The following is a 24,916-nucleotide window of genomic DNA, read 5'->3' as shown; positions in this document are numbered from 1 at the left end:
ACTTTTTGAGGTGCTTGCAAATGGAGAATCTTTAGGCACAAAATGCGCCCGGCGCCCTGCTAATTTCAAACCCTGGATTTGGAGGGGAGGGGGAAGCCCCGTTGTGCTAGCAGGAGCCCTTGAGCCAGCATCCACTAGCACACCAGATTAGTTTAATCTGGGCCTACAAGAGATGCAGGCCCTACTATGCTTTCCTCTATGCTCATCATGAAAACATATTAAGGCAATTTACAAAAAGCCTACACTCAGATTAGTGGTGCATAAAACTGGCATCAGTGGACTGGACATCACAGTGAAAAAAGGGCCTATGTTCATTGAGTTCTACAATCCAGTTTACATGAGAGCTCTGCTTGATCAGCTGAATGTACCATCTAGGCCAGGGGTAAGGTAAAGGTAAAGGGACCCCTGACCATTAGGTCCAGTCATGACCGACTCTGGGGTTGTGGCGCTCATCTCGCTTTATTGGCCGAGGGAGCTGGCATACAGCTTCCGAGTCATGTGGCCAGCATGACTAAGCCGCTTCTGGCGAACCAGAGCAGTGCACGGAAACGCTGTTTACCTTCCCGCCAGAGCAGTACCTATTTATCTACTTGCACTTTGACGTGCTTTCAAACTGCTAGGTTGGCAGGAGCAGGGACTGAGCAACGGGAACTCACCCAGTCGCGGGGATTCAAACCACCGATCTTCTGATTGGCAAATCCTAGGCTCTGTGGTTTAACCCACTGCGCCACCCGCGTCCCATAGGCCAGGGGTAGTCAGCCTTTTTATACCTACTGCTCACTAATGCATCTTTCTTGATGGTAAAATTTCCTTACCGCCCACCAGTGCTCGATGGAAGGAGGATTCAGCTTGTGCCATAGAACCCCCCCTACCGCCAACCTAGAATCCTGAAAAGCCCACTAGTGGGCGGGAGGGACCAGGTTGACAACCCCTGATCTAGGCCATCATTCTGCTCTCATGGTAGCCAACCAGATGCCTGTAGGAAGCCCACAAGCAGGGCCTGAGTGAAGCAGCATTCTCCCCACCTGTGATTCCCAATGCTACCAGGAACCCAAAATGCACAATAGCTTCTCCTTGGTGTGTTCAGCCACCACTTCATAGAATTGTAGAGTTGGATAAAATCCTCAGGATCATCTGGTACTAATCCCCTGCCAATGCAGGAATATGCAGCTGTCCTTTACGGGGACCAAACCTGCAACCTTGGCATTATCAGCACCACGCTCAAACCAACTGAGCTATGCATGCACTTGCACAACAGCTGTCCATACAGGGAAATCTGTCATTTTCAGGCTGAGGAACCAAGGAAGAAAAGCACTGGCAGCTCAAACCACATGGATACTGCCTGCCACATGCTGGTTGCCCCTTGGAGAGTTTTAGTTCGCATTCCCATCAGCAAACACACCACTTTGGTAGCATATGTGCTGCCCCGTAGGGATGGACTTTATATGCTGAAATTTCACACGTTTATATTCTGCCTTCCATCTGGTATGGGCACCAGATTCAAAGCGATTCAGAGTGATTTAAAAAAAAACCAAAAAACAACCCAGAGTGATAACCAACAAATGGCTATAGAAGCCAGATAAAAAACATCAGAGTAAAGCTACAATGTGCTAAAAACCTGGAGGAATCAAAAGAAAAAAGCAGGGCAAAAGGATAAAGACAGAGTTGGTTGCCAGGCAAGCCTCCCTAGAGCGTGCATTCCTCAGGCAGTAACAGCAAAAGGCCCTATCCTGGATTGCGTCCTGCCTCTCCTCTGATGGCAGATGGACAGCGTCCAATGAGGACCTTAATACATAGGCAGGGCATGTCTTCATAACACAGAAAACACATCAAGGCTGGGGTGGCTCTGCAAATGCTGCTGGACTGCACCCCTATCACCCCTGACCATTGGTCATGCTGGCTGGGGCTGACGGTTGGTGGTGGTCCAACAATGTCTGGAACAAGATCCCCTACCCCTGCTTTAAAGCAGTAAGTTTTCCAAAGGAACCAATGGCATGTTGTGAGCTTTTGGCAAAAACTCAAGTGCACCAGGGCAACTGTGAGTGGAGAAGACACAGAGGATCAGGAGGTTAAGAGTAACAAAGGGTAGGGAGGAAAACAATAGCTATGGGGGTAATTATATGGCCCTGCGGTAGAATGAATCCACAGCTTCCAATGTGGGTTTTGAGCCCCTCCACTGATGCTCATACATTTCCCGCTGTCACAGTCCCGCCAGCTACAGACATTCACACGTTGGCTAATGTGAGAATTGGGTATAATGTGAGCAGTGGGTTTGCCTGACTAAGGGACATTTGGCAACACATATTCCAAATGCACATAGAATCATACAATAGAACTGTAGAGCTGGAAGGGATCCCAAGGGTCATCTAGTCCAATCCCTTGCAATGCAGGAATCTCAACTTAAGGCGTATCTCAATAAAGGCACATTCAAACATTGGGTATTTACACAGGATGTGCCAACAGAGGAAATGTGAACTGCATGTCCGTTTGATCCTATGTACTGTCCAGGAGATGGATATATCCCTTATGATCTGAAATCTTTACTCAATACTACAATATTGATTTTGTAGCATCTAGTTTGCAGTACCTTCTGTGAAACCTACACCTCTCCTCACACAGTTTGTGCTTCAGCAAATAGTGTACCAAGTACAATAAATCAAAGTGGCTTATTTCTTTTCACAAATTAGGGTTTATCATTTGAGTCTGTTTCCATGGGCAAGCAGGACTTTGATTTAAGGCTTAGTTGCTTACATAGCCTTGTGCAAAACAAACCCCAGAATCAACTAATCAAAGGAAGAACACACTTCAGACGCTATCACCTCCCTTGCAAATAGAGGCACATAGCTGTGATCTCGTAGGAAGCACTTACATGCGCAATAAACATTACTACCCCTCAGCAGCTGATTACTCTGAAGCTGATTATTTACATTTTGCAAACTGCAAAGAGGGAATAATTATCTACAGAGCAATCGATTGCAGGGAAATCAAATTACTTGTTAGAAACAAAACCAGAAGCACTTCTAAGGCAGCAGCAATAGCCAGGGAATGAACTCAGAATGAATGAATACCTATTACGCAAGACTGTGGCTCATCCGCTTGTGAAAGGAAACTGTGCTAGCAACATCGTTATATAGTCTATCCACCCGGTGAGGCCTAGTCTGGTTGCTGGAGCAACCAATCCACCTCTTAACTACTATTGGTTTGGTGGGTAAATACAAAGAGGACAGCAGAAACTCAGACAGACTAGTGAGCAAAGTTGCAGCCAACCATCAAAAGCCTTTCCTTGTGGGAGGATGCTTAGAAATATCTCTTTGGTTATTTTGGCACACGGTCTCTGCAAACACAAGGGAAGAAGAAGAAGAAGAAAGAAACCACAAATATGCTTACCTATAATTTCCCTTCTTGCTCAGCTGCTCTTTAAAGTGCCCAAGTGTCAGGCTCTGGGCCTTTAACATCCTCCTATAGGGAATTTCCTCTCCACAGAAAAAATAAGTGACAACCAACTCACTAGGCTGGGAAGAGTGAGCAACAGGGAGTTTCTTTGGTTCTTTGTGACTGAAACATAAAAGAAGGGAGGAAAGAAATAGACATTATTTAGAAAGCATTTATGCCATAGTCAGAGAGCACAACTTCATGAGAAGCATATATAGTCAGCTAACCACCTATAGCAGCTGGATAGCAAAATAAATGCCTAAGCTTGATATCTGTTAGTACACCAAACTCTGAAAGTCTCCATGTCTGATAAACATTACCAGTGGATGGTTAGAGGAATGGGGTTTGCATTTAAACACAGAGCATTAAAGTCAAGGGGCAAGACCAGCAAACTTTGTGGAGTTTTGAACCCGGAAATGCACAAGCTTAATTGCCAACCTGAAACCCATGTAAAAATCTCAAACTAGCCACTGAGCATATTTTGTGGCCTAAAGATTTACAGTTGGGGTTGTAGAACCTGTGGCCAATAGTGGATGGCAGCGTGGGGGGCGGGCACTCGCCTAACCTGCTGTTGCCCATGTAGCCGTTGCATACAGGGATGGAGAGGGAGCAAGGCAGAAGTGAGGCTGGTGCAGTGCAAAAGCACCAGTGGAACTAACCTGCTGCTCACACCAGTGCTTTTGCGCCTTGCCAACCTCCCCCTCTCTGTTCCAATATGCAGCAACAACAGAGGCAACCAGAGGTCAGGTGAGTACCATCGCCCCACCCCACCTTCTGATATTGCCTGTCATCCTCCATACGCCGATACCCATCTGCTCCAGCCATCATGGCTAATGGCAACACGATGTCAGTCTCACTCCCACCTCTAATTTGTTGTTAATGTGTTGTATGAGCTTGGCCAAGTCAAGTCATTCCTTTATCAACCTAAAAGCAACAACAACCCTGCTGTCCATTTCCAAACACCAATAGAATAGGCCAAATGGGGGAAGTTGAGCGCTGGAGGTTTAGCCCTCCCCGTGTATGCAATGGTTCACTTCAACTACATGGATGGAGTCTGGCTGAGGTGCTTTCTAGCCACTTCTCAGCCAGGTTCACTTTGCCACAGACAACTAGAGTGTTTGTTCCTTTGGGGAGCTTAGCTGAATTACTGAACTCTCAGGACTGTGTAAGACTTCTTAGGAACTAAACTGTATACAGGTGAATTCTGAGAAAAGATAGCCCTTGAGGAAACTTTCCACTATGGTTCCCAGCACTCTGTAACCTTCTCAGAAGGAGCTGTTGTTGTTGTTGTTATTACTTAAATTTGGCAGTTGTTTTATCATGCCCAAGGCAGGCAACCCAGAGCAATTTACAACCAAACATGCAGGCAATGAACCCCACATAGATACGTTAGAACCAAAAGAAAAGAGAAATACATTAAAAACATCTTGCCCACTTCTAAAAGGCCACTGATGGTTAAAGACCAACGGCCTGGCTGCAGAGGAAATTTTTTTGCCTTGCACCTAAAGATATGCAATGGTTCCCTCTGGACCTCTTAGGAAGGGCGCACAACAAGAAGGGTCCAGGATTATGAGCGCAGGATCTGGGCCAAATCATATGGGGAAAGGTGGTCATTCAGGTATTGTGGATGAAGAATTAAAGTCAGTCAGAACCAGCTAAGAAACTGCAGAGTTATTCTTCATGGATTGCTGAATGTCTTAATATAAATTGATGGAGAACATTTTCCGAAACTAGTTGCCTGTAAAGCTTCTGTATTTTTCCATGCTGAATTTCTGGACTTTCTTTCAGCAGTGGTTAGATTTTTAAGCCTTCATCTATGTGTTTTAAACTGCATTTTACCAATTTGTTGCATTTCATCACTGATCTTGTTTTTAATGCAACAGACTAACATGGTTATCCCTCTGGAAATCAACTAACTTGATTTCCAAGCCTCTACAACCATGTGGAATACACACACACACACACACACACACACACACACACAAAAGAGCCTTTTTGGTGATGGCTCCACATCTGTGGAATGACCTCCCAACTTTATATTGTTTTAGACAGCAGATAAGAACTCACTCTTTCTGTCAAGCTTTTAGAGGTGGAATGGTTAAGCCATTTTTATGATGCTGTCAATTAAGTTATACACGGGCATTTTTAAAATCTTTTTGCTTATTATTTTTTATATTTTGTAAGTTGCCCTGTGACTTGTGTGTGAGAGAGAGAAGGATGGTATAGCAATCCCTTACTAAATAAATAAAATAAATCCAAAGCTTCACATGAGCAGAGGTTTCCAATTCACTTCCGTGTCAAGACAAACACCATACTTTCTTCTACAGTGATGTGAATTAGAAAGCTGCTCATTATGTGTACCAACACATGCATATTAAAAACTGCTGTGTCCAGGTAAGAGATCTGCCTGTTGCACCAGATTCCGTGGTGCAGTTACAGTCAAGCAGATTTTTGGAGCCATGATGTTGTGGAGCCAATGGCAGGAGCAGCAGATAGCTAAGCTCTCCCAAGGAAGATCGACCCTCTTAGGGAATAACAAACAACTCAGTTACTCAGCAGAATAGCAATGGTGCTTTGAATGCCATGCAGGCAACTTCTGAGGCAACATTGACTTGGCATGTCAAAAGGTCACAAAGTGTTACTCCACAGTAATTTACTCTTCCTAATTTGCTCCAAGTCTTTGTAGAGTGGTTTCAGGAAGAGAAAAAAAGCTACTCGCACAGACAGCTGGTGGACTTAAGGTCAACCAATTAAAAATGAAAGGCTACAGTCAGGTGGCTTAGCCTGGACTTCAAACATTGCTCATTGCATAAGATGAAGAGCGTAAGAAAGAAAACTTTAATTATTTAGACTGTAGCAGATTTCTTGTTAAAAAGAACTATCCTGTAATTAGACTAATCCAATCTTTGTCCACTTTACAGGAATGCAAGCTTTTTTAAAAAATAAAAAAATCAGAAGACAAGATTTGAAAAAAAAATGTTTTGTTCTGTTTTCACCCCCATCAAAAGAGGAAAGACCAGGCTTTAGCTGCCACGGAAAGATTACATTTTTAAAGCACCACCCCACTGATAAAACACAAGTTTTGAAAGGTAATGAATGATATCCAAAGCTAGATGTTGCATATGGCAACACTCACTCTTCTGCCGCTACGCTTGCATTGCAGAAAGGACTGTTTCCTCCTGGTACAGAAGTCAAGTGGTTGCGATCCCTGGGCTGACTCGAAGCTGAACATCTAAAGGTTGGAAAGCAGGGAGGGGGAGCAGAGAAAGGGAAAAATGATTAAGGATGTCAAAATCCCACCAGTATATCTAATATCCAGGGCAGACAGTTAAAACTATGCCTGAGTTTTCCAGTGAAAGACAGCAAGGCTCTTTGGCCAAGGAAACCGGATTCACTTCCACAAGACGTTTAAGAAAAACAAACAAGGGCAGAGTTCAATATTCTAATTGTTTATGATAAGAATGGGAGATTATAATTTCTAAGGCAATGTTCCGTTTGATGGCTGGGCCTTGTGTGGTTTTGCACCGCCAGACCTTCACATCACCTGCGGTGCCATAAGCTTCCACTAGGATGAAGACAGCCAAACTAAAATGGCATTAACTTGCAAGGGGATTTACAAATCAAGCTATTACTGTTTTTTTTTTTTTTTTTTTTACAGCTGTTAAGAGGTTTTGTTTCTTCTCCATCTTAAAAAGGGTTGCATGAAGCTCAAACTGGACTGGAAAGAGCCTTCCTAATGACAAAAACGTTAAGGTCGGGGAGGGGGCAAAGAGGTGGCCGCTGTGCTTCAGCCCCAAGTCACCCCTCCAAGAGGGCTAAATGAACCACATGAATAAGCATCACATCCTTCCCATCTTTCATTCTCAGGACTGACCACCAGACACGAGCCTGCAAGAACATAGCCCGATTTGCTTTATTTTCTTGCCACAAGCCATCAGCTAGCTGATAAGGATGTGAAAGCATTCAACTTTTGAAGATAATGTTCACACATTCAAGACCTTTTGCACCTATGTTGCAGTAAGCACGGTAAAGAGGCACCCCAGCACCCAACCTGTAGGAAGGTTACCGTTGTTTCTGTGGCTTGGACACTTCCGCTAGCCTGCGGCAAGCTTCCTCCAGCTGGGCCAGAGTGTTAGGCGGCGTCAGCGGGGGCATGGCGGGATCCTGGACGAAAGGGTGGGCGGGCTGTGCGCCACGCGGGTGGCTGCTGCTCCCCCAGAGGTGGTGACGGGCCGGGCGCTCGCCAGGCATGCCTCTTGTGGACTCCGAATTGTAGGCCTTCTTTGTGCTTTGTGTGCTGCAGAGAAAAAGACAGGGGAGAGGGAAGGAACAAGGTTATAAAAGCTGGAAAATATGAGTTTAATAGCAGCTTCTGTTCTGTGCACTCACTCTCCCAAAAAAAGAAAGAAAGAAAAGAAAAAGTCTGTCATAACATGAAAAGGGGCTCTTGCCAAAAACATGACATTTTTGTGGTTTTTCTGGTTCCGCAGAACAGCTTTCATATTAAACCGGAGGAGCAAAAGAGCTCCATTTGTTTTTAGTGATTGTAAAAATAGACAGCTGTGTAATAGATAAATATTTACCGGGAGCAAGAGTGTTGCAGACAGCTTATATTTACCTATGGGGTTTGTGCTTAGATTGTCTTTCACTCTCCAGCATCCACTGCCAGACATTCTGAGAGCGGTCCGCCTCCCCTCCAGGTAGCTGGATTCCTGGTGGTATGGAGAGCCCTCCTCCTTCCCCGCCTGGCAGAATGATGCCATCTGGTAGCTTACAGTTCCTTTTGGGTAGTGTCCCGGTTCGGCTGAGGCTTCAGTGAGAGAGAAAAGAGAAGAGCACTTAAGACTGCTGCTTGTTTGCCGTTCTGCTAGCTTATGCCAGAAACACACAGCACCCAGCTCTCCTCCTCTCCCCCGTAATCCCCAGCTCTTTGCGATTTCATAAACTACCAACAGCTACCCATTGTTTACAGAGCACGGCGTGAGTCACAGCACTATAGCCAAGTTTTTGACACCTGCCCTTCCCCATGCTCAACCACCAGAGGAAACTTACCCAAACGGCTCTAGCGGAGCCATAGGGAGGTCCACCCCCTTGGAGTGCCCCTTGCACTTGGAGTAGCAATAATAGTCACTGCCCCCAGCGGCACATAAACACTGGACTCGCTGGGCAGCTTCCGCTTCTATCTGCTCTTTCGTCTTGGGAATGGTGTGGTGGTGGATGTAGTGGTGATGAACGTGGTTGGTGGTCTGCTTCGTGATAAATCCTTTGCCGATGAGGGCGCAGGCTGTGGGGATCGAGGCTGTGCCCGGCGCAAGGAGCAACTTGCCCCCGGGGAGGCGGTCCGGAGAGCGTGCGCGAGGGCTGTGCCGGCCCATGCCAGGCGACTGGCACCCCGGGGTCTTCAGCACTCGGGAGAGGTGGTCGTCTAGGATTGCCTGAGGGTCGTCCTCGTAGCTGCCGGAGGGCAAGAGGGCAAGGGGGTGCTGCGGGTGCTGATTGGCCCCAACCTCTCGGCCAGGCTGTGCGCCCACAGGTGCGTCAGATCCCTCCTTCTCTTCATCCTTCAAGGGCAAAACACAAAGAGCAATCAATCCATCCATCCATCCATCTGCAGAGCTGAACAAGGGCGGCTGAGAAACTGCTCCAGACATTATGCATTTCTGCATTAACAGCCTGAAGAGGAGATAACAGACCTACAAGGGGGGGGGCGGTCAGGTCCGTTATTGTCTTTTAAATACCAAGAGGCACGGAGTGAAAACGGGAAGAGGGAATCATTCGCATTTTCGGGTTTTAAAGGCAGGAGAATCGACAGCTTGCCCCTAAGTAGGAAGGAAGAAGCCCTGTGGTCTTGCCATCTCTTAACATCCTGCTTTGAACCCCCGCCTCTGCTACCCCCTCCTTCCCTCCCTCCCTCCTCCTGGCCAAGGGAGGCTGCCGCCCAGCAGGCGTCCGCCCCTGAACGGGTTAATCCACCTACCTCTGTGATTTGCTGCAGCCTCTCTTCCAAGCAGTCCATGGTCTCTTGCTCCCGCTTGAGCTTCTCCAGCCGAGAGATGAGCTCGGCTGCGAAGGTGGCCGGTTCCACGGGGGTCATTTCCTTAGGAAGGCGGTGGGTTCGCTATACAGAGCGGGGACAAAAACAGCGAGCCATGTTTAGCAGGCGGCTTCAGCAGCTCAGCCCATGCGGCATTCCTGGCCCCGTTCAGCTGGTTGCGTCTCCATGTTTGGATGAAAAGGAGTCCGCAACCAGGCATGGTCTGCTCTGGATTTTTATGAGCCGTTGCCGCGGCCTCATGGAGTGACATTCTCCCCAATAGCGCTTGCCTTCGGCAGGAGCAGTTGGTCGCACTCCGAGGAACCCTGCTTGTTCTCTCTGTAGTACAACCAGCCCATCAGTAACTACTCTGAAGTAGAAAATCTTCAAAGACTGTTGTCAAACATCAAATGAAAAACTCCGAGGTGGGAGGGAGAGACTTTAACTCAAGGAATAAAAGTGGAGTATAAACAGAAAGGAGTTGGAAATTAAAAAAAAATATAATAAGATGTTTGGGGGGGGGGAAAGGGAAGGGAACTGAGGGGGGGGAGAGAAAAAGAGAAGTCAAACGGTTGCAGATCAGAGAAGTGCTGGTAATTTATTTCCTGGCTACACACTGGGCACCTTTGAGGTAGTGTTGTCTCAACAGTGTCCTAGATCTCCCTCTCTCTCTCTTTTTCTCTCTCACTCCCCCCCTCTCCCTGCCCTCCATCTCTTTGTACAGAAAATGAAGGAAGCTGCTGCAGGCAAGCAGTGCTACACTGCTGAGCGTGGCTGCCTCAAGCAGATCTATCAAGGGAAAAGGGAACATCTCCAAATCAAGTGTAGAATATAAAAAAGCAGGCGAGAGAATCTCTGCCAAAAGAAGCTAGGAAAGACCCCCACCCACCCACAATCGCTGTTCTCATCTCCCCACAAGTACTCCCCCTCCATTTCTTTTTGCCTTTACCCTTAAATTCTGCAGGCACACGCAGACACAAACACACATTTTATTTTATTTTTATTTTTTAAAGCAGAAAGCCGAACTGCCAGCTCTTTCACATACTACCCATGAGATGAGGTGGGGCCTCTCTCTCTCTCTCTCTCTCTCTCTCTCTTGCAACCACTTAGCTTCAGAAATGATGTGAGGGTAGAAAAAGGCCACTCTGCTGGAAATTGTCACTCTTACACAAGCTGGCTCTATTCAGTTCCCTGATCAAAGCACTGCCTTACAGAGAAAGTCGATTTGCACGCCCCAGGACAAAATAATCTAATTTACAAGCGGAGGCTATAGAACTTTCTTTATGGAAGGGATAGGGGAATATAATAAATAAATAAAGAGAGCGCGCGCACAAAAACAAAACATCTCCGTACACCTCAAATTATCAGTCTACCTACCTATCTATCTACTAATGTTTGCTCTACTACATAAGGAGAGGGATTTGGTTACACAAATCATGAGACAAGCTAGGTTAGCACTTGTCTGGGTAAACAGTTTTGCAGAGAAATGCCTCGCTAGAAGAATCACACCAGCATCTCCCTCAAACCTTCTGTACTTTAAAGGAGAGGGCAAGCCAACCTTCCCAAATATATAGAACCAGATTAGCTGCTTTCCTTGAAAACCAAGAGGCAGGAAAAACACTGGGTTTTTTTATTTATTTTTAATTTTGGAAAGCGCATATTTGGTACAAATATCCTCTTTCCTTTGCAGAGGCTGGGATGTCTATTTCCTGCCAAGAAGTTGTAAGTGGTGGTAGAAATCCTGGCTCTGCTCAAACAAATAGCAGAACTCCCAGTGACTTCAATGAACACAGGATTTCTCCTGGTGTGTTTCTCTCTCTTTGACGTCCTGGAGCAGACCAGAAAATGGAAAGCATGATCCTTTTTTTTTTAGAAAAAAAGAAAGAAAGGGGGGGAGCAGCTGTGGAAGTTAGGGGAGAGATTTAAGAAGGGTCTCCCCCCCCCCCATTTCCCTCCTAGCCATCCATTCATGTGGCTTAAAATGGGTAGGAGGGCGGACACTTCATATCAGTTCTTCAGAGCTAATCAACATGGTGCAAACATACCAGAAGGCAAGTCCATATTCATTGTCCTCAAAAAAGAGGCAGTGATTGGGAGGAGGAAGAGGAATTCATCTTTCCAATGGTGGCTGGGCACATGAAGCCCAGTGTGAAAAGAGAACACAGTGGGGAGGGGGGAAGTATGTCAAATTGGAAAAGGAGTCATACAGGAAAATAGAAACAAGAAAGGACATACAGAGAAGTCTTGCAGGATCATTATCAAACGTCCGTCAAGTCTGGCATCCAATTTCCAATGGGGTAAAAGATATGTGACAACATAAGAAGACTGCAAAAGCAGGACCTGAGTGGAAGACCACCATCCTCACTTGGGATTCAGAGGCCTACTATTTGGCAGGTGCTTCTATAACAGTGGTACTTCGGACACTATGGGACTTCAGCTCCCATCATTTCTGCCTGGATTTAGGGTGGTGTGGGTTGTCTCTCCCCCCCCCCCCCGGGCCAGGATCATTATCACCATGATCCTATACTTATAGGGGTACATACTCAATACTTGTGAAAATAAGGAATATTTAGGAGGGGTGCCCAATCTTGTCCTCTCTCAGCAGTGACATCACCTTGCCAACAAAAGTCCGTATAGTTAAAGCTATGGTTTCCCCAGTAGTGATGTATGGAAGTGAGAGCTGGACCATAAAGAAGGCTGATCGCCAAAGAATTGATGCTTTTGAATTATGGTGCTGGAGGAGACTCTTGAGAGTCCCATGGACTGCAAGAAGATCAAAGCTATCCATTCTTAAGGAAATCAGCCCTGAGTGCACACTGGAAGGACAGATCCTGAAGCTGAGGCTCCAACACTTTGGCCACCTCATGAGAAGAGAAGACTCCCTGGAAAAGACCCTGATGTTGGGAAAGATGGAGGGCACAAGGAGAAGGGGACGACAGAGGACGAGATGGTTGGACAGTGTTCTCGAAGCTACCAGCATGAGTTTGACCAAACAGTGGAAGACAGGAGTGCTCTGGTCCATGGGGTCATGAAGAGTTGGACAAGACTAAACGACTAAACAACAACAGGGTGTCTTATTACCAAAGTCCACCCCTGGCCACAGGCTTACCCATACCTAGTCTAGAAGCTCACAGGGCGGAGTAGGAAGGAAATAGCCAGGTAACCTTTTGGCCTGCCCACTGCCCTTAGCATATGGTACTCAGAGTGCCATGGATACGGGTTTTTGGTAGCCAGCAAAAAGGAAACATTGAGGGAGAAGAGGCAGGTGGAAAACCTTCAGGTTTAAACCTAGAAAGAATTTCTCATGTACCAGGAATGAAACTCTGGAAGTACATTTTTAGGAAGTCTAAACATGTTGGATAGCTGCTGGTGTAAGGCACCTGGTATCTTGTTTAGCTATACAAGGAAGGAAGGAAGGAAGGAAGGAAGGAAGGAAGGAAGGAAGGAAGGAGGAGATGCTTGGATCTGTCTTCCACCATCTTGTACATTCCTTCCTCTTCTTTTATTTTAGGCTGATGCAACTTTGCATTCTAACCAAGCCAAACCAAACACCACCCAACGGATCAGCATTCCATCTCTCTCCTATACTGAAGCAAACAACAACAAGGAATGACTCAAAAGGCATCAAGGCTAAATTCATCTAGAGATTGCATAGCCTTATCCAAGTGCCATGACTGGACAAAGTAGTTCAGATATGAACAGAGATTGCCTTCAATCCCTACCGCCGCCGCCACACTATGAAGGAAGCTTAAATGACCTGGCCTATCTTGCCTCTGAGAGGTTTTTATGCTCATAGAACACAAAGAGCAAAAAGGCTGGAGAGGAAACATAGTCCCCATGAAAGAGGATGTGTGTTGCATGCAGAAGAACCTCCATCTCAAGTGTAAAAAGAAAAACAGTAAGTATTAGATAGTTGGGTGAGAAAGGCTGTTGGCCTGAAACCCTGGAGAGCTGCTGCCAATCAGAGTAGACAAAGCTAGGCTGGATGGACAAACAGGGCTGTTTCCTATGTCCCCCTATGCTGGTTGGAAGAAGCGTGAAACTCCATTGCTACTGCCTCCAGTGAAGATGAGTCCAGTTGCCCCAGGTAAGCACCATTCATAGGATGTGGGCAGTGAGCCTGCTCTGCCATTTCTAGGAAACCCAAACCCCTGTGTTGCAAAATGTGACAATCTACAAAAATGCAAATGCAAGTCACTGGCTAATAACTGTTTGTAAATATATAATCGGCATGATGTCATTCAAAATATATAAATAAGCCACTTCAAAACTATCTATCTATCTATCTATCTAATACACCACATCCAGCAAAATATACAAGTAAGTGCAAGTTGTTATATGTATCAGAGTCAAACAAAGATTCAAACAACCAATGAATAGTGAGGAACACCAAACCGTCTCTCAAAGGAAGACGTCTCACAAAAGTCTGGAAAGGACAGTGCATCCGGAATAGTTCAGCTGTTTCAGAATAAAGTCTTTATCAGCGAATAATTATCAATGAAATATACATACTAGTGAAGATCATACTAGTGGGTCAGTGCTCACTGGATAATGTAGCTGCTGATGAAGTGATCTTTGTTTGACTCTGATACATATAACAAGTTGCAGTTACTTGTATATTTTGTGAGATGTGTTGTAATATATATATATACACATATATAGTTCTGAAGTGGCTTATTCGTATATTTTGAATGACATCATGCCGATTATATATTTACTAACAGTTATTAGCCAGCGTGTTGCGTTTGCATTTTGGTAGACTGCCATTTCTAGGGGCTTCTCTCTTCCCAGTTTGGCTGAACAAACTCAAGTACTTACTGGAAAGTGAGGTAGAGAAACTTGACCGTTGGCCTTGACGCTCCGATGTATTTCCCGCTGGAGTTGCTTTTTGCTCCCGAGTCTGTATGGAGGGATCCCATCACTAGAAGTAAAGGGATACAAATTGTTATTTTTCAAGGTACTCAGCTAAGATGCAATGAAACAAACATGGAAGCATCTCCCGCTGCCCAACAACAACAAAAAGGGTGCTTAAATAGGACTGGCTCAAACTCCAGCCCTGAAGCAGGACCTCCTTCATTCATTTAAGAAAAGAGAATTTGACAGCCCTACTTCAGAGATTCTTGTAGGGGGTTGTAGAACAGAGAGGCAGGTTGATGGGCTGAGTATTTGACCAATCTGCTGTCTTTTGCCCACAGTCCTACACAAACTTGTAACTGGGCCTTTAAATAACTAGTCATGTGTTGTAGTCAAAACGGTTTCTTCCTCTTCCACAGTCAAACTTCGCTGAAAAATATTTATTATTTTATTTACTTTAAGAGTTTATATATCCTGCTGATCAACTGAATAATATTTGAGTGGTTCATAGAATATTATGTTTTTATATATGTTGGAAGTCACCTAACAACAACAATTCTTTTATTCTGCCTTTCCTCTTGAAGGACCCTAGACTGTCTAACAACACATCGTACAGATAAAATCAGAATGGTGGCATGATATTTCTTCATTCCAGTACAAACAGGTACAGTGGTGCCCCGCAAGACGCATGCCTCGCAACACGGAAAACTCGATAGACGAAAGAGTTTTCCGTTTTGGAGGTGCTTCGCAAAACGAATTTCCTATGGGCTTGCTTCGCAAGACGACAATGTCTTGCGAGTTCCTGCTGGTTTTTTTTTTCCTTCCCCCCCTTTTTCTAAGCCGCTAAGCCGCTTATCAGCTGATCCGATCAGCAGATAAGCCGCTAAAAGCGCTAATCCGCTAATCCGTCAATGGGCTTGCTTCGCAAGACGAAAAAACCGCTAGACGAAGAGAATCACAGAACGTATTCTTTTCGTCTTGCGAGGCACCACTGTACATATTAAAACATTAGAAACCACGGACAAATTACATCCTCCATAACCAGCAATGTATATTATTCTGATCTTAGAATTAGTAGCCAGCAAATGCCAGAATAAACAGGAAGGCCTGCATCAAAAGTTCATCACGGTTGGCATCTACCTCATTTTAGAGAAAAGGAAGTTCCTTAAACCAAGTGCCAACACAGAAAAGGCCCTCTGTTGGGTTGTCGCACCCTGTGCCTCAACTAGCAGTAGCTCCACCAGAAAAGCCTGCTCTAATGATCTTAGCAAAAAGCAAGTGTTTATTCAGAAATCCAGGCCCCAAGTTGCATAGAGCTCATGCCTAAAGAAATCTCTATGTGCAAAAACAAAAACAACCCTCCAGGGCAAAATGACAAGATGTTCTACTTCCCAATTTCTGCAATCTGGTTACTACGCCTCCCCCTCTTCATAATTTCTTTACTGAGTTTGCTCGTTTCAGTGTCTGTATATGCATGTAAATTAGGATACAAATAGGAATAAAAAGGCATATTGCAAACTGGAATATGGTTTTGCCTGCCAGCATACCACAGCTAACTTGTACATACGGCACACTGAAATTTCCAGTGGTGGGATCTGTAAGTCCCAATGTGGGCCAAACCTGTGAATGTGAACAGCCTGTGCCCCCCCCCCCTCTGTGTTTGTGTGCGTACGTGTAACTTAGGATGAAGACATGCAACATTTCGGAGCAGTAGGGCCACTCTGTAAGTTCCTCACTGCATTGAGCCGGAATGAATGTTTCTGCTCCAGGAAAAATTGGTTTGGTGTAGTTCTGCAGATCTGAATCACAAGCTGGCTGTGCCTGGTCTGACTGGCTGGCTCTTCATGAAGACTGCAACATGCCACTTGGCACACTCAATGAGAGATAGATGACTAAGCCAGCATTCTCTTCCTAGACAGGCCCACCTGGCACTTCAGTTGCAAAGCTAGGCTTGCTCCATGTCTGAGGGACATCCTTGGAAGCTCTTTTTTCACCCACTGCATGCCTTCACTGTGACCTTCATGGCTCTAGCCCAGGAATGGGGAACCAGGGGCCTTCCAGATGTTGTTAGACTTCAACTCCCATCAGCTCCAGACTGCTGGCCAATAGGGATGATGGGAGGGGGGCTCCTTCAAGATCATCTAGAGAGCCACTGGTCTCCCCATCTTTGCTCTGTCATTTAAGAAGGAAAGCCTGTATAATATACAGGAGTCTTTAAGCACCTGTGTACGCATCTAGTAACCCTGATCAATCAGGGAACCCAGACATACACACACAACTTTTTAAAATGTGTGCATATTAGCCAAATTTTGTGTTTGCTGCTGTGATAGGGATATCACCTGCTTTTGTTCACCAGGGAACTGTTAGCCTAAATCCAAAGGATGAGCCACAGCTGCCTTTCTCTATAATCTTTATTGTAGAGCCTATTGTTCCAAAAGTCCTTGAGACTACATACTACATGAGTGTTAGTATAAATGAGAGCTGCCATACGTAAATTAGGGCTGCTGTCCAGAATGCCATTTAGGCGAAATTTTTTGAAAACTGGTTAAAATGACTGGGAAAATGCATATGGGAACTGTTGAGATACTTAATCTCAGGGTCGTGGGTTTGAGCCCCACATTGGGCAAAAGATTCCTCCGTTGCAGAGGGTTGGACTAGATGACCCTCATAGTCCCTTCCAACTCTGTAATTCTATGATTCTATGAATAGTATATCCTGCTGAACACAATTACACTTCAAGCAAAAAAACAGTGCACTGGTTGTCAGCCCAATTTTTGTTGTTGTTGGACTTGAGCTCCCATCAGTTCTCACCTAGCAAGGTCAACATCTAAGGATGATGGGACTCGTAGCCTAGGATCATCTAGAGGGCCTTAGGTTCTCCATTCCCCAGCAAAGCTTTCCATGCATGTCCAGTCACATTTCAATGCACTTTCCATGTGCACTAGGCTGGGCCATTCATATGTTGACAACTGCACACAAACAATGGATGTCCTGGACAAAATGGGCCAACGCATGCCATAGCTGCAGAAAACACAACCAGGGATACATGGACAAGGGCTTTCTAGATGGCATACATATTACACAGATCAGGCCTAATATTTGTGAATATTAGTTTTGTCTGACAAGGAGAAGGAACATGCAGACTTGCTGTGAAGGCATCCTTTATTTACTACAGAGCTTCAGATAAAAGCATTTGCCAGAATCTGCACCAGCCCTGCAGAACAACACCAGCTCCAAACAAACAGGATGCTCAGTTTCCCAAACATTTAACAGCCCCTGCATCACCCCACAGTCCATTGTGGGGAATCAATAAATAAATATTTCTAGACAGGGATGTGATCCACCTCTCCAAATTTTACTGTAGATAGTAATAACTGATCAGTCACTAGGGGTTTCTTCTAGATAGCTTTATCTAGGCTGACTAGACCAAAGCAATTTGTTTCTTCTACTCAGCCTTAACAGTCATCAATGGACAATTTCAAATTTGCATTCATTTAAATAATTCTGGCACCCCTGCTCCCCGGAAAAGGCAACAACCTTTTCACGTACACAAAGCATTTGCTCCCAACAGATGTGTAAATATGATTGGCTCTGTGGACGAATACTGGACGCTGTACCAAACAGCTATAAAGCAAATACATGCTGGGTTGTATGAAAGCTGCACAGTCCATCCAAATCAGCAATTGTGGGTTTGCTGGGTGAAAGAAAAAAACCAACCCCCAAGTCATTGCTCATTCGCCGACTTCCACATGGGCATGAGGTTTGTTCACCAAATTATTGTGGGCTGTGGAGCTTTTAAATGTGGCATTTCATTCGGAACTCTCAAAATTCTTTCTGAAGATTCACATCTGGTGAAAATAGTTTCATTGGGAGAGTGGACGTCCGTTCCTTTTGGCCTCCCCAAAAGCAAAAAAAATCTGAATAAAGTAATTCCATGGGGCTACTTCTTGAGTGACTGGAATCTTCAGCTGGTGTGGAATGAAACAACCTGCTTCCTGACTGGGTGGGTAGGTGCTCATGGAACATTACAATTCCAACATTTGCATTGGCTACATGTTGTTTTCTGGAAGCAATTTAAGTGTCAGCTTTAATCTATAGAGGCCAGAATTCTTGAAGAGTCCAAAAGAGGCTGCTTCCACACATAAGAAGTTCCAACTACAGTCTTACACGACTGCCAGAAAGCACCCCCTTAGCAGTGTCATCTGGACAGCAAAGGTGTGGAGACTTGCCATGGCCAGTGGCTAAACATCTTTCTAAAGCATTATGCATTGTTTGCGTTCAATCTTGGCTGGTGTTCCCTGTGGTCAGTGCAACATTTTTAACATTTGTGCAATTTCATCTGCCTCCACCTTCCAAGAAATGGAGGAAACAAAGACGGCACCCAAATAGTTTGTGCTAACCATAGTTGGGAGCTTCCAAATGGAAGACAGGCAAACCACAGTTTACAGTTACTTGTCTGCTTCCCCACTTGCTCAGCCCTCGGCTTTGTCACTCCCATTTCCACGCAGTAGAAGCCTCTTGAGCGGCACAACAGTGCCCAAATCTGCAGTTTGCCAAACAAGCTGTAACCTTAGGCAGCGGACACAATTGTGGTTTTCAAGTCAGCTTCAAACCATGGTTTGACATCCTGGATTTGACACAGCACTTTGACATCCATGGTTTGACACAGCACTTTGACAACAGGCAATGGCATCATTTTGAAATTCCTCCACGGCTTTCTCCACTGATGTTGATGAAGCTGTAGAGCAAGTGGTGGGAAGTCTCCACCCCAATTAGGCCCTGCAAGGCCATTTCCCCCAAACCATGGGCAACAAGCCCCACACCAGACACCATATCAGGTATGGACACAGCAACCAAGAGGGGCTAGCAAACACCAGGATTTGGCTGTGCTGCAGAAGTCCTGGTAGAGAAATCGCTTTGAGGTGCCTTAAGGGGAGTGATTCAAACATGAAACAAGTAAATAAATAGCCATAATAGGGAATGCAGGAAATGAACCAACCCCTGCCGAAAGCAGGGCTTGAGGTCACTGATCAGCACGGACTTGGGTCAACCTGGATCTTCCTTTGCAGCATAGCTTGATCTCAAGCCATGTTGCAAAGGATAAATGGGTTACCTGGAATCATGGTGACATCAAGTGATGGGTAGGTAGGCAACCCTGCCCACTGTGGGTGGGGAAATCCAGAATCTGGCCCCTCACTTGGAGGTGGTTATCCAGGCTGTAGAACAACCTTCCCCAACCTTACATCCCCTGACACTGCTACAACACAACCTCTGTGATCCCCAGGCAGCATGACCAAAGGTCAAGGACGATGAGGGTTGTAGTTCAACAGTATCTATGGGCACATGGTTAGGAAAGATTGCTGTAGAGGAACACTCTCATTCAGGTTTCAAGAGCTGAGGTGTATGCTTCTAAGCAAGGCTGGTGAGAAAAATGTGCATTGTAAGATGGTGTGTTCCTATTCTGATTCTATAGCAGTGATGCGTGGGTTTGTGAAAAAGCCAGCCTCTTCACTTTATCTGACCCTGAAATGTGTGGCTTATGTCTGCTACTAGAGTAGGTACAGGCTCCCTTCTTTGCTAATGCTGAACTTTGGTGTGGTTTGCTTAGATTCTAAGCCAGAGGCAGTCAACATGGCATCCTCCAGATGTTGTTGGATCACAGCTCCCATCATCTCTGGCCTTTGGCCACGGTAGCTGAGGCTGCTGGGAGTTGTAATCCAACACCCTCTGGAGGACCCCATACTGATTACTCCTGCTCCAAGTCTTAGAGTCAAACAGAGTTTGACCTTTGGATCCTTTGTAGGACTGCAATGGGAGGAAGCCCCAGTGAACTCCATAGAGCTTACTTCTGAGCAGACAAGTAAAAGATCACACTCTTAGGATTTTTCTCATCAACTTGGACTGGAATTACTTGGCATACAGCAAAAATACATATGCAACATTTGGACAGACAAAACAGCATGTCGCAAAAACAATTCGCATGGCTTGCTCAAGTAAGAGACAGCTGCACCATCAACCAGGAGGAAGTTTGTTCTCCCTTCCCAGTTTGCTACATTTGTTCTTTAGGTTCTGCCAAGAAAGCTGCTGGACAACCAAGAAAGAAACATCGCGCAAACACCTCTTATGTCTTCACTTAAGCTCCAGTGGATGCAGAAATGAAATGCCAGCCATAAATCTAAGACAGGCTAGGATCCCGTTCCAAGTATCCCAAGGGGGAGGAGATGCAAAGTTACCTCTTTGAAGGCTAAAGCATCCTAGCAGTTTTTGGACACTATGAGCGTTTCTGCATCCAGGGAGAGAGGACAGCATAGAACTGTCAAGTGTATTGAATGTGGCAACTCCATCAAGGCAGAGGCAGGTGGGGAGGCTGTTTTACCAAATGCATGCTGTTTAGATGTGAAGCTTCAGTCAAGAATGACCCATGCTCCATATCAACGGATTCACACAGAGGCAGATCTCTTTGCCAGAAAGAACTTGCTGTCTAAAGCAGTGTTTCCCAACCTTGGGCCTCCAGCTGTTTTTGGACTACAACTCCCATCATCCCTAGCTAGCAAGACCAGTGGTCAGGGATGATGGGAATTGTAGTTCAAAAACAGCTGGAGGCCCAAGGTTGGGAAACACTGGTCTAAAGGAACAAGAGGTGATGAACCTGTGGCCCGTTGAGATGCTGTTGGACTCCCATCTCCCAACAGCCCCCAGCCAACATGGCCAGTGACTGGGAATGATGGGAGTTGCAGGCCAGCAACATCTGGCGGTCCCCGCAGGTTCCTCACTCCTGCACTACAACCTGACAGAGGAATAGTGGACAAGGGATGAATGAGAGCCACTTGTAGGGCTAGGACTGGGTAGTCCTAGCAGTGTGGCAGCACAAGCAAAGTCAAATATTGAGCAGTGAAAAGGGATCCATAGAAAATCATGTGGCTTGCCTGTATGAGGTCCCGTGTTTAGTCCTTCGCAACTCCATTTAAATGATCTCAGGCAGCAGCTCTGAAGCCATGAAGAGCTGCTGCCAGTCTGGGCTTCACTCTGTATAAAGCAGGCATAGGCAAACGCGGTCCTCCAGATGTTTTGGGACTACAACTCCCATCATCCCTAGGTAACAGGACCAGTGGTCAGGGATGATGGGAGTTGTAGTCCCAAAACATGTGGAGGACCGCGTTTGCCTGTGCCTGGTATAAAGCATCATATGTCCAGTTGTTACTGAATGCTACCTGGTGGTGTGGAATGGTGCGCCAGGGGGAACATGGAAATGTAATGCTTTCCCTTTCACTAACTGTCTTTTTTAAATAGATTCTGAGGATAGAAACACCAAAAGCTTGACATGCCATAGTTGGGCATTTTCTTACTTGGCTTTATTTTGTCTCATTTAGGGAGCATCTTCCTTGCGATAAGGAAAAGTCCTCTAAATGGAAACTTACCAATACACATTCACTACGAGTCCACCATGATGCACAGCGGCAGTCTAAGTGTCCATGTGACACTCCTCTCCCATTCATTGAGGCCTCCCCGATTAGCCCGAATGTTTTGAGTGCTCCCTAACGCCACAATTTGGGTAAATGAGGGTGTCCTCTTAATTGGCTCACTCAAACAAGCAGCTATCTTGGTTGCGGGGGATGAGGGGTGGGAGATGTTAATTACAATTAAATAGAAAGGGCTGGCGAATCTCATTTTAAAAAGAAGGGTGGCGTTACTGAACAGCCCTGGGAAACAGAACTGAGAATCGTAACGAGGGCTTGAAACAAGCTTCCTAAACTACGGTCCTTGGGTATTTAAAATAAAAGGGCATTGAAGGAAAGTAAGAATCCATAATGCATTAAATACAGACAAGATGGGCAGCTGGTGCTTGAATTTCAAGTCCAACAAGGGTAGCCAAGAAGATCAAGTGAGGTTACAAGGGAGAGAATTCTTGACTTTTATTTTTGGCTCAAGCCCTATTTCAGCCAAAGGTTCACAGGGTGGGCTTAGCCAAGTTCCTGCCTGCCTGTCTCTCTGCCATCTAAAAAAAATGAGAACAATGGCGGCTGCACCTCATAAGGTAGCTGCAAGATCACAGAAAGAGTGAATGTGCAAAGCATTTTTACAAGCTGAGTCAGAATGGCACAGAAGTGTTGGACCTGAATGAGCGAGGTCCTGCCCAGCCATGAAGCTCATCTGGGTAAGTCTCAATTTATCAGGATAAAATATATTGTAGGAGTTGGTGTGAGGCTAAAACAGCATCACCTCATAGATACCATGCTAGTTCCTTAGAAGAGTAGCGGAACCCAGAGCTGATACAGAAAGAACATATCTAAGGGCTGTTGCCAACCAAGTAGACCCATTGAAATTAGAGTAGACGCATTGAAATTAGCAAACCTAAGCTAGTTATGTTTGTTAATTTCAGTGAGCCTGCTCAGAGTAGGACCAACATCAGGCACAACTCTAAGCCAACAACAAAAACCAAAGGTCACTGATTGAATGCATCTCAACAAAACTGAAAACATTTTAAAGGGTTTTAGGATAAAATGCTATCCAAAACCGGTGCACAATTAATACTGCCTTAAAAGAAAGACGGGGAAAAAGATACAACTTCTGATGTCCAACCCCCCTCCCTTCTCCAGAAGCACAATATTTGTGCTAGATTTCCTGGTGTGCATGTGTTTTAAATCCAACTCTGGGCTGAAGAACAGCATAGTTTTAGGCACTGAATAGCACAGTTTAATTATAAACATTTTAGCTAACCAGTCTGGTACTAAGCCAATCTGTTTCTGGGGAAACACTAGTTTTGAAGTCTTCTTTCCAGTCAGCTGCCATTTAAGCTGAGCCAATTATCTTAGCCTTTTGACTTAGATGTGCCTGACCTAACCTGAATGTAGTTTCACTGCTTCTTTTGAAATATCAGACTCTGTGCGCATATGCATTCACTCCCATCTTCATTTGGCAATGGCTCTGAAACGGAGCCTCTGATCTTGCCAACATCAAAAGCCTGGTTTGTAAGATAAGGTAATATTTGAAGTTTGCTCAGCAGTATTCCCCTGTGTCCAAAGTAAATCCATAAATAAGATATAACCAAATAATAAAAAGTCCCCCTTTCGTCTCTCCCTCCCTCCCTCACCCCTTCCCTCCAATCAAGAAATGGAAATGTGATTTTGCCTGGGTGCTTTGTGGCTAACACCAAAAAGGGGCAGATTAAACAAAAACGCAACATTGATCCTTTGGGTTAAATGTAAGTTCAGGAAAAGGGGGGGGGGGAGGAAGGGATTGTGTGCATTTTCTTTGCTGGGAATGCCACCTGGGGGCCGCCATGAAAACAAGAGACCAGATCATACCGGCTTTTCAGATGTCTGTGGGTTCTGTTGTCTGATTTGCACCCCACCAAAGCCATTGCACACACACACACACGCAAAGTAGGGTGGTGCATTGCTGCACAAATTTGTTGGCACGGAAGCTACAGGAAAAGTGTGACGGAGCCATGGCCCTGCATCATCAAAGGTGGCAAATGAACCACAACAGCAGCTGATTTCACTTTTCTCCCAACATCGCTCCCCTCAAAAAGCAAAAAGAAAAGAAAAGAAGGCGGCTTGAGCGGGAACACACCGCCCTCCCCGCTTTCCTCCCTTTTGCTCAAGTTTCTCTTTCATACACCCATGGCAGGGAAGGAAATTCAAACACAAAAACAACTTGGCACACGTGCTAGTGTTACCGCAGCTTGCAACAGCTGTTGAAGCCTATCAGCGTGCTCTGCTTCTAGGAGTTTACAACAGTGAGGCACCACAGAGCTGGAAAAAGTGTGTGTCCCACTTTCCTCCTCTCTCTCTCTCTCTCTCTCTCTCTCTCTCTCTCTCACACACACACACACACACACACTCCTTGTTTGGAGACAGCACCACAGGAAATTCAAACCTTTCCAAAGGCTTCAAGAGGGTTGGGAAGGGGGAGTTTGGGATCAGTTTTCAGCAGGAACTGGTTAAATGCCTTGAGTTTTTGCAGGTTGCTCTCTAAAGCCATATAACCATTCTGGGCCCTATTGAAATCCAGGTTGCCTCCCCGCCCCGCCCCCCTCCGGCCTCAACACCACCACCATCTCTGCAACACCCCCACTCCCCATATCTTGAAGCTCCCAGCAGTTTAATCAGGCAAGCTTCCCTTGCTCCTCACAGCCTGTACTGGCTATTGTTATGGCAGGAAAAAACAGCCAGGCTCCTTTCATGCCCGGCTTTATGGGGAGCTCCTATTCACTTGTTCAAGTAAATTTCAAAGCAGCCTGCTACCCTCTTATCCCCTCTAAGCTCCCCTAGACTAACAATAGGCTGAAAGCGATTCAGTTAAGCCTTTCATCCAGCATGCACTTTATTTCTCACTCAGTGCTCTCATCTATAGAAGGCCCCACAATTGGCATTGCTGTGAAGAGAGGGTATAATCCTAGCCCTGCTCGTCCCAAGTGACCCAACACTGGTCCAGAAATGACTAACCCAGTGAATGCTCTGTTGACACACCGAGCACATATACAAACCGCAGCCCAGCTGGCAAAGAGAAATAAAATAGTGATGCAGCTTTTTAAGAAAATGTTGTTCAACGAGAAAGCGGGCTAAGGCAGGAATGGGTTTCTTCTTCTTCTTC

The 24,916-nt window shown here is 45.6% G+C and overlaps 1 protein-coding gene across 4 annotated transcripts in view; it reads right to left on the bottom strand.

The window, feature by feature from the left end:
- Positions 1 to 24,916, bottom strand: part of AXIN2 (axin 2) — a 77,054-nt gene that overhangs the window by 10,661 nt on the left and 41,477 nt on the right. For all 4 annotated transcript variants that reach the window (XM_083489947.1, XM_083489946.1, XM_083489949.1 and 1 more), the window contains exons 4-10: positions 14,285 to 14,387; positions 9,410 to 9,550; positions 8,485 to 8,993; positions 8,051 to 8,242; positions 7,499 to 7,729; positions 6,569 to 6,664; positions 3,388 to 3,555 (exon numbers count right to left, since the gene is read on the bottom strand). In XM_083489947.1, coding sequence (XP_083346073.1) covers positions 3,388 to 3,555; positions 6,569 to 6,664; positions 7,499 to 7,729; positions 8,051 to 8,242; positions 8,485 to 8,993; positions 9,410 to 9,550; positions 14,285 to 14,387 — 1,440 coding nt within the window. The remainder of the gene's footprint in view (positions 1 to 3,387; positions 3,556 to 6,568; positions 6,665 to 7,498; positions 7,730 to 8,050; positions 8,243 to 8,484; positions 8,994 to 9,409; positions 9,551 to 14,284; positions 14,388 to 24,916) is intronic.

The sequence above is a fragment of the Podarcis liolepis genome, assembly GCF_965112155.1.
Source record: "Podarcis liolepis genome assembly, chromosome: 2".
Taxonomy (NCBI): domain Eukaryota; kingdom Metazoa; phylum Chordata; class Lepidosauria; order Squamata; family Lacertidae; genus Podarcis; species Podarcis liolepis.
This window is presented reverse-complemented; position numbering and strand designations above follow the sequence as displayed.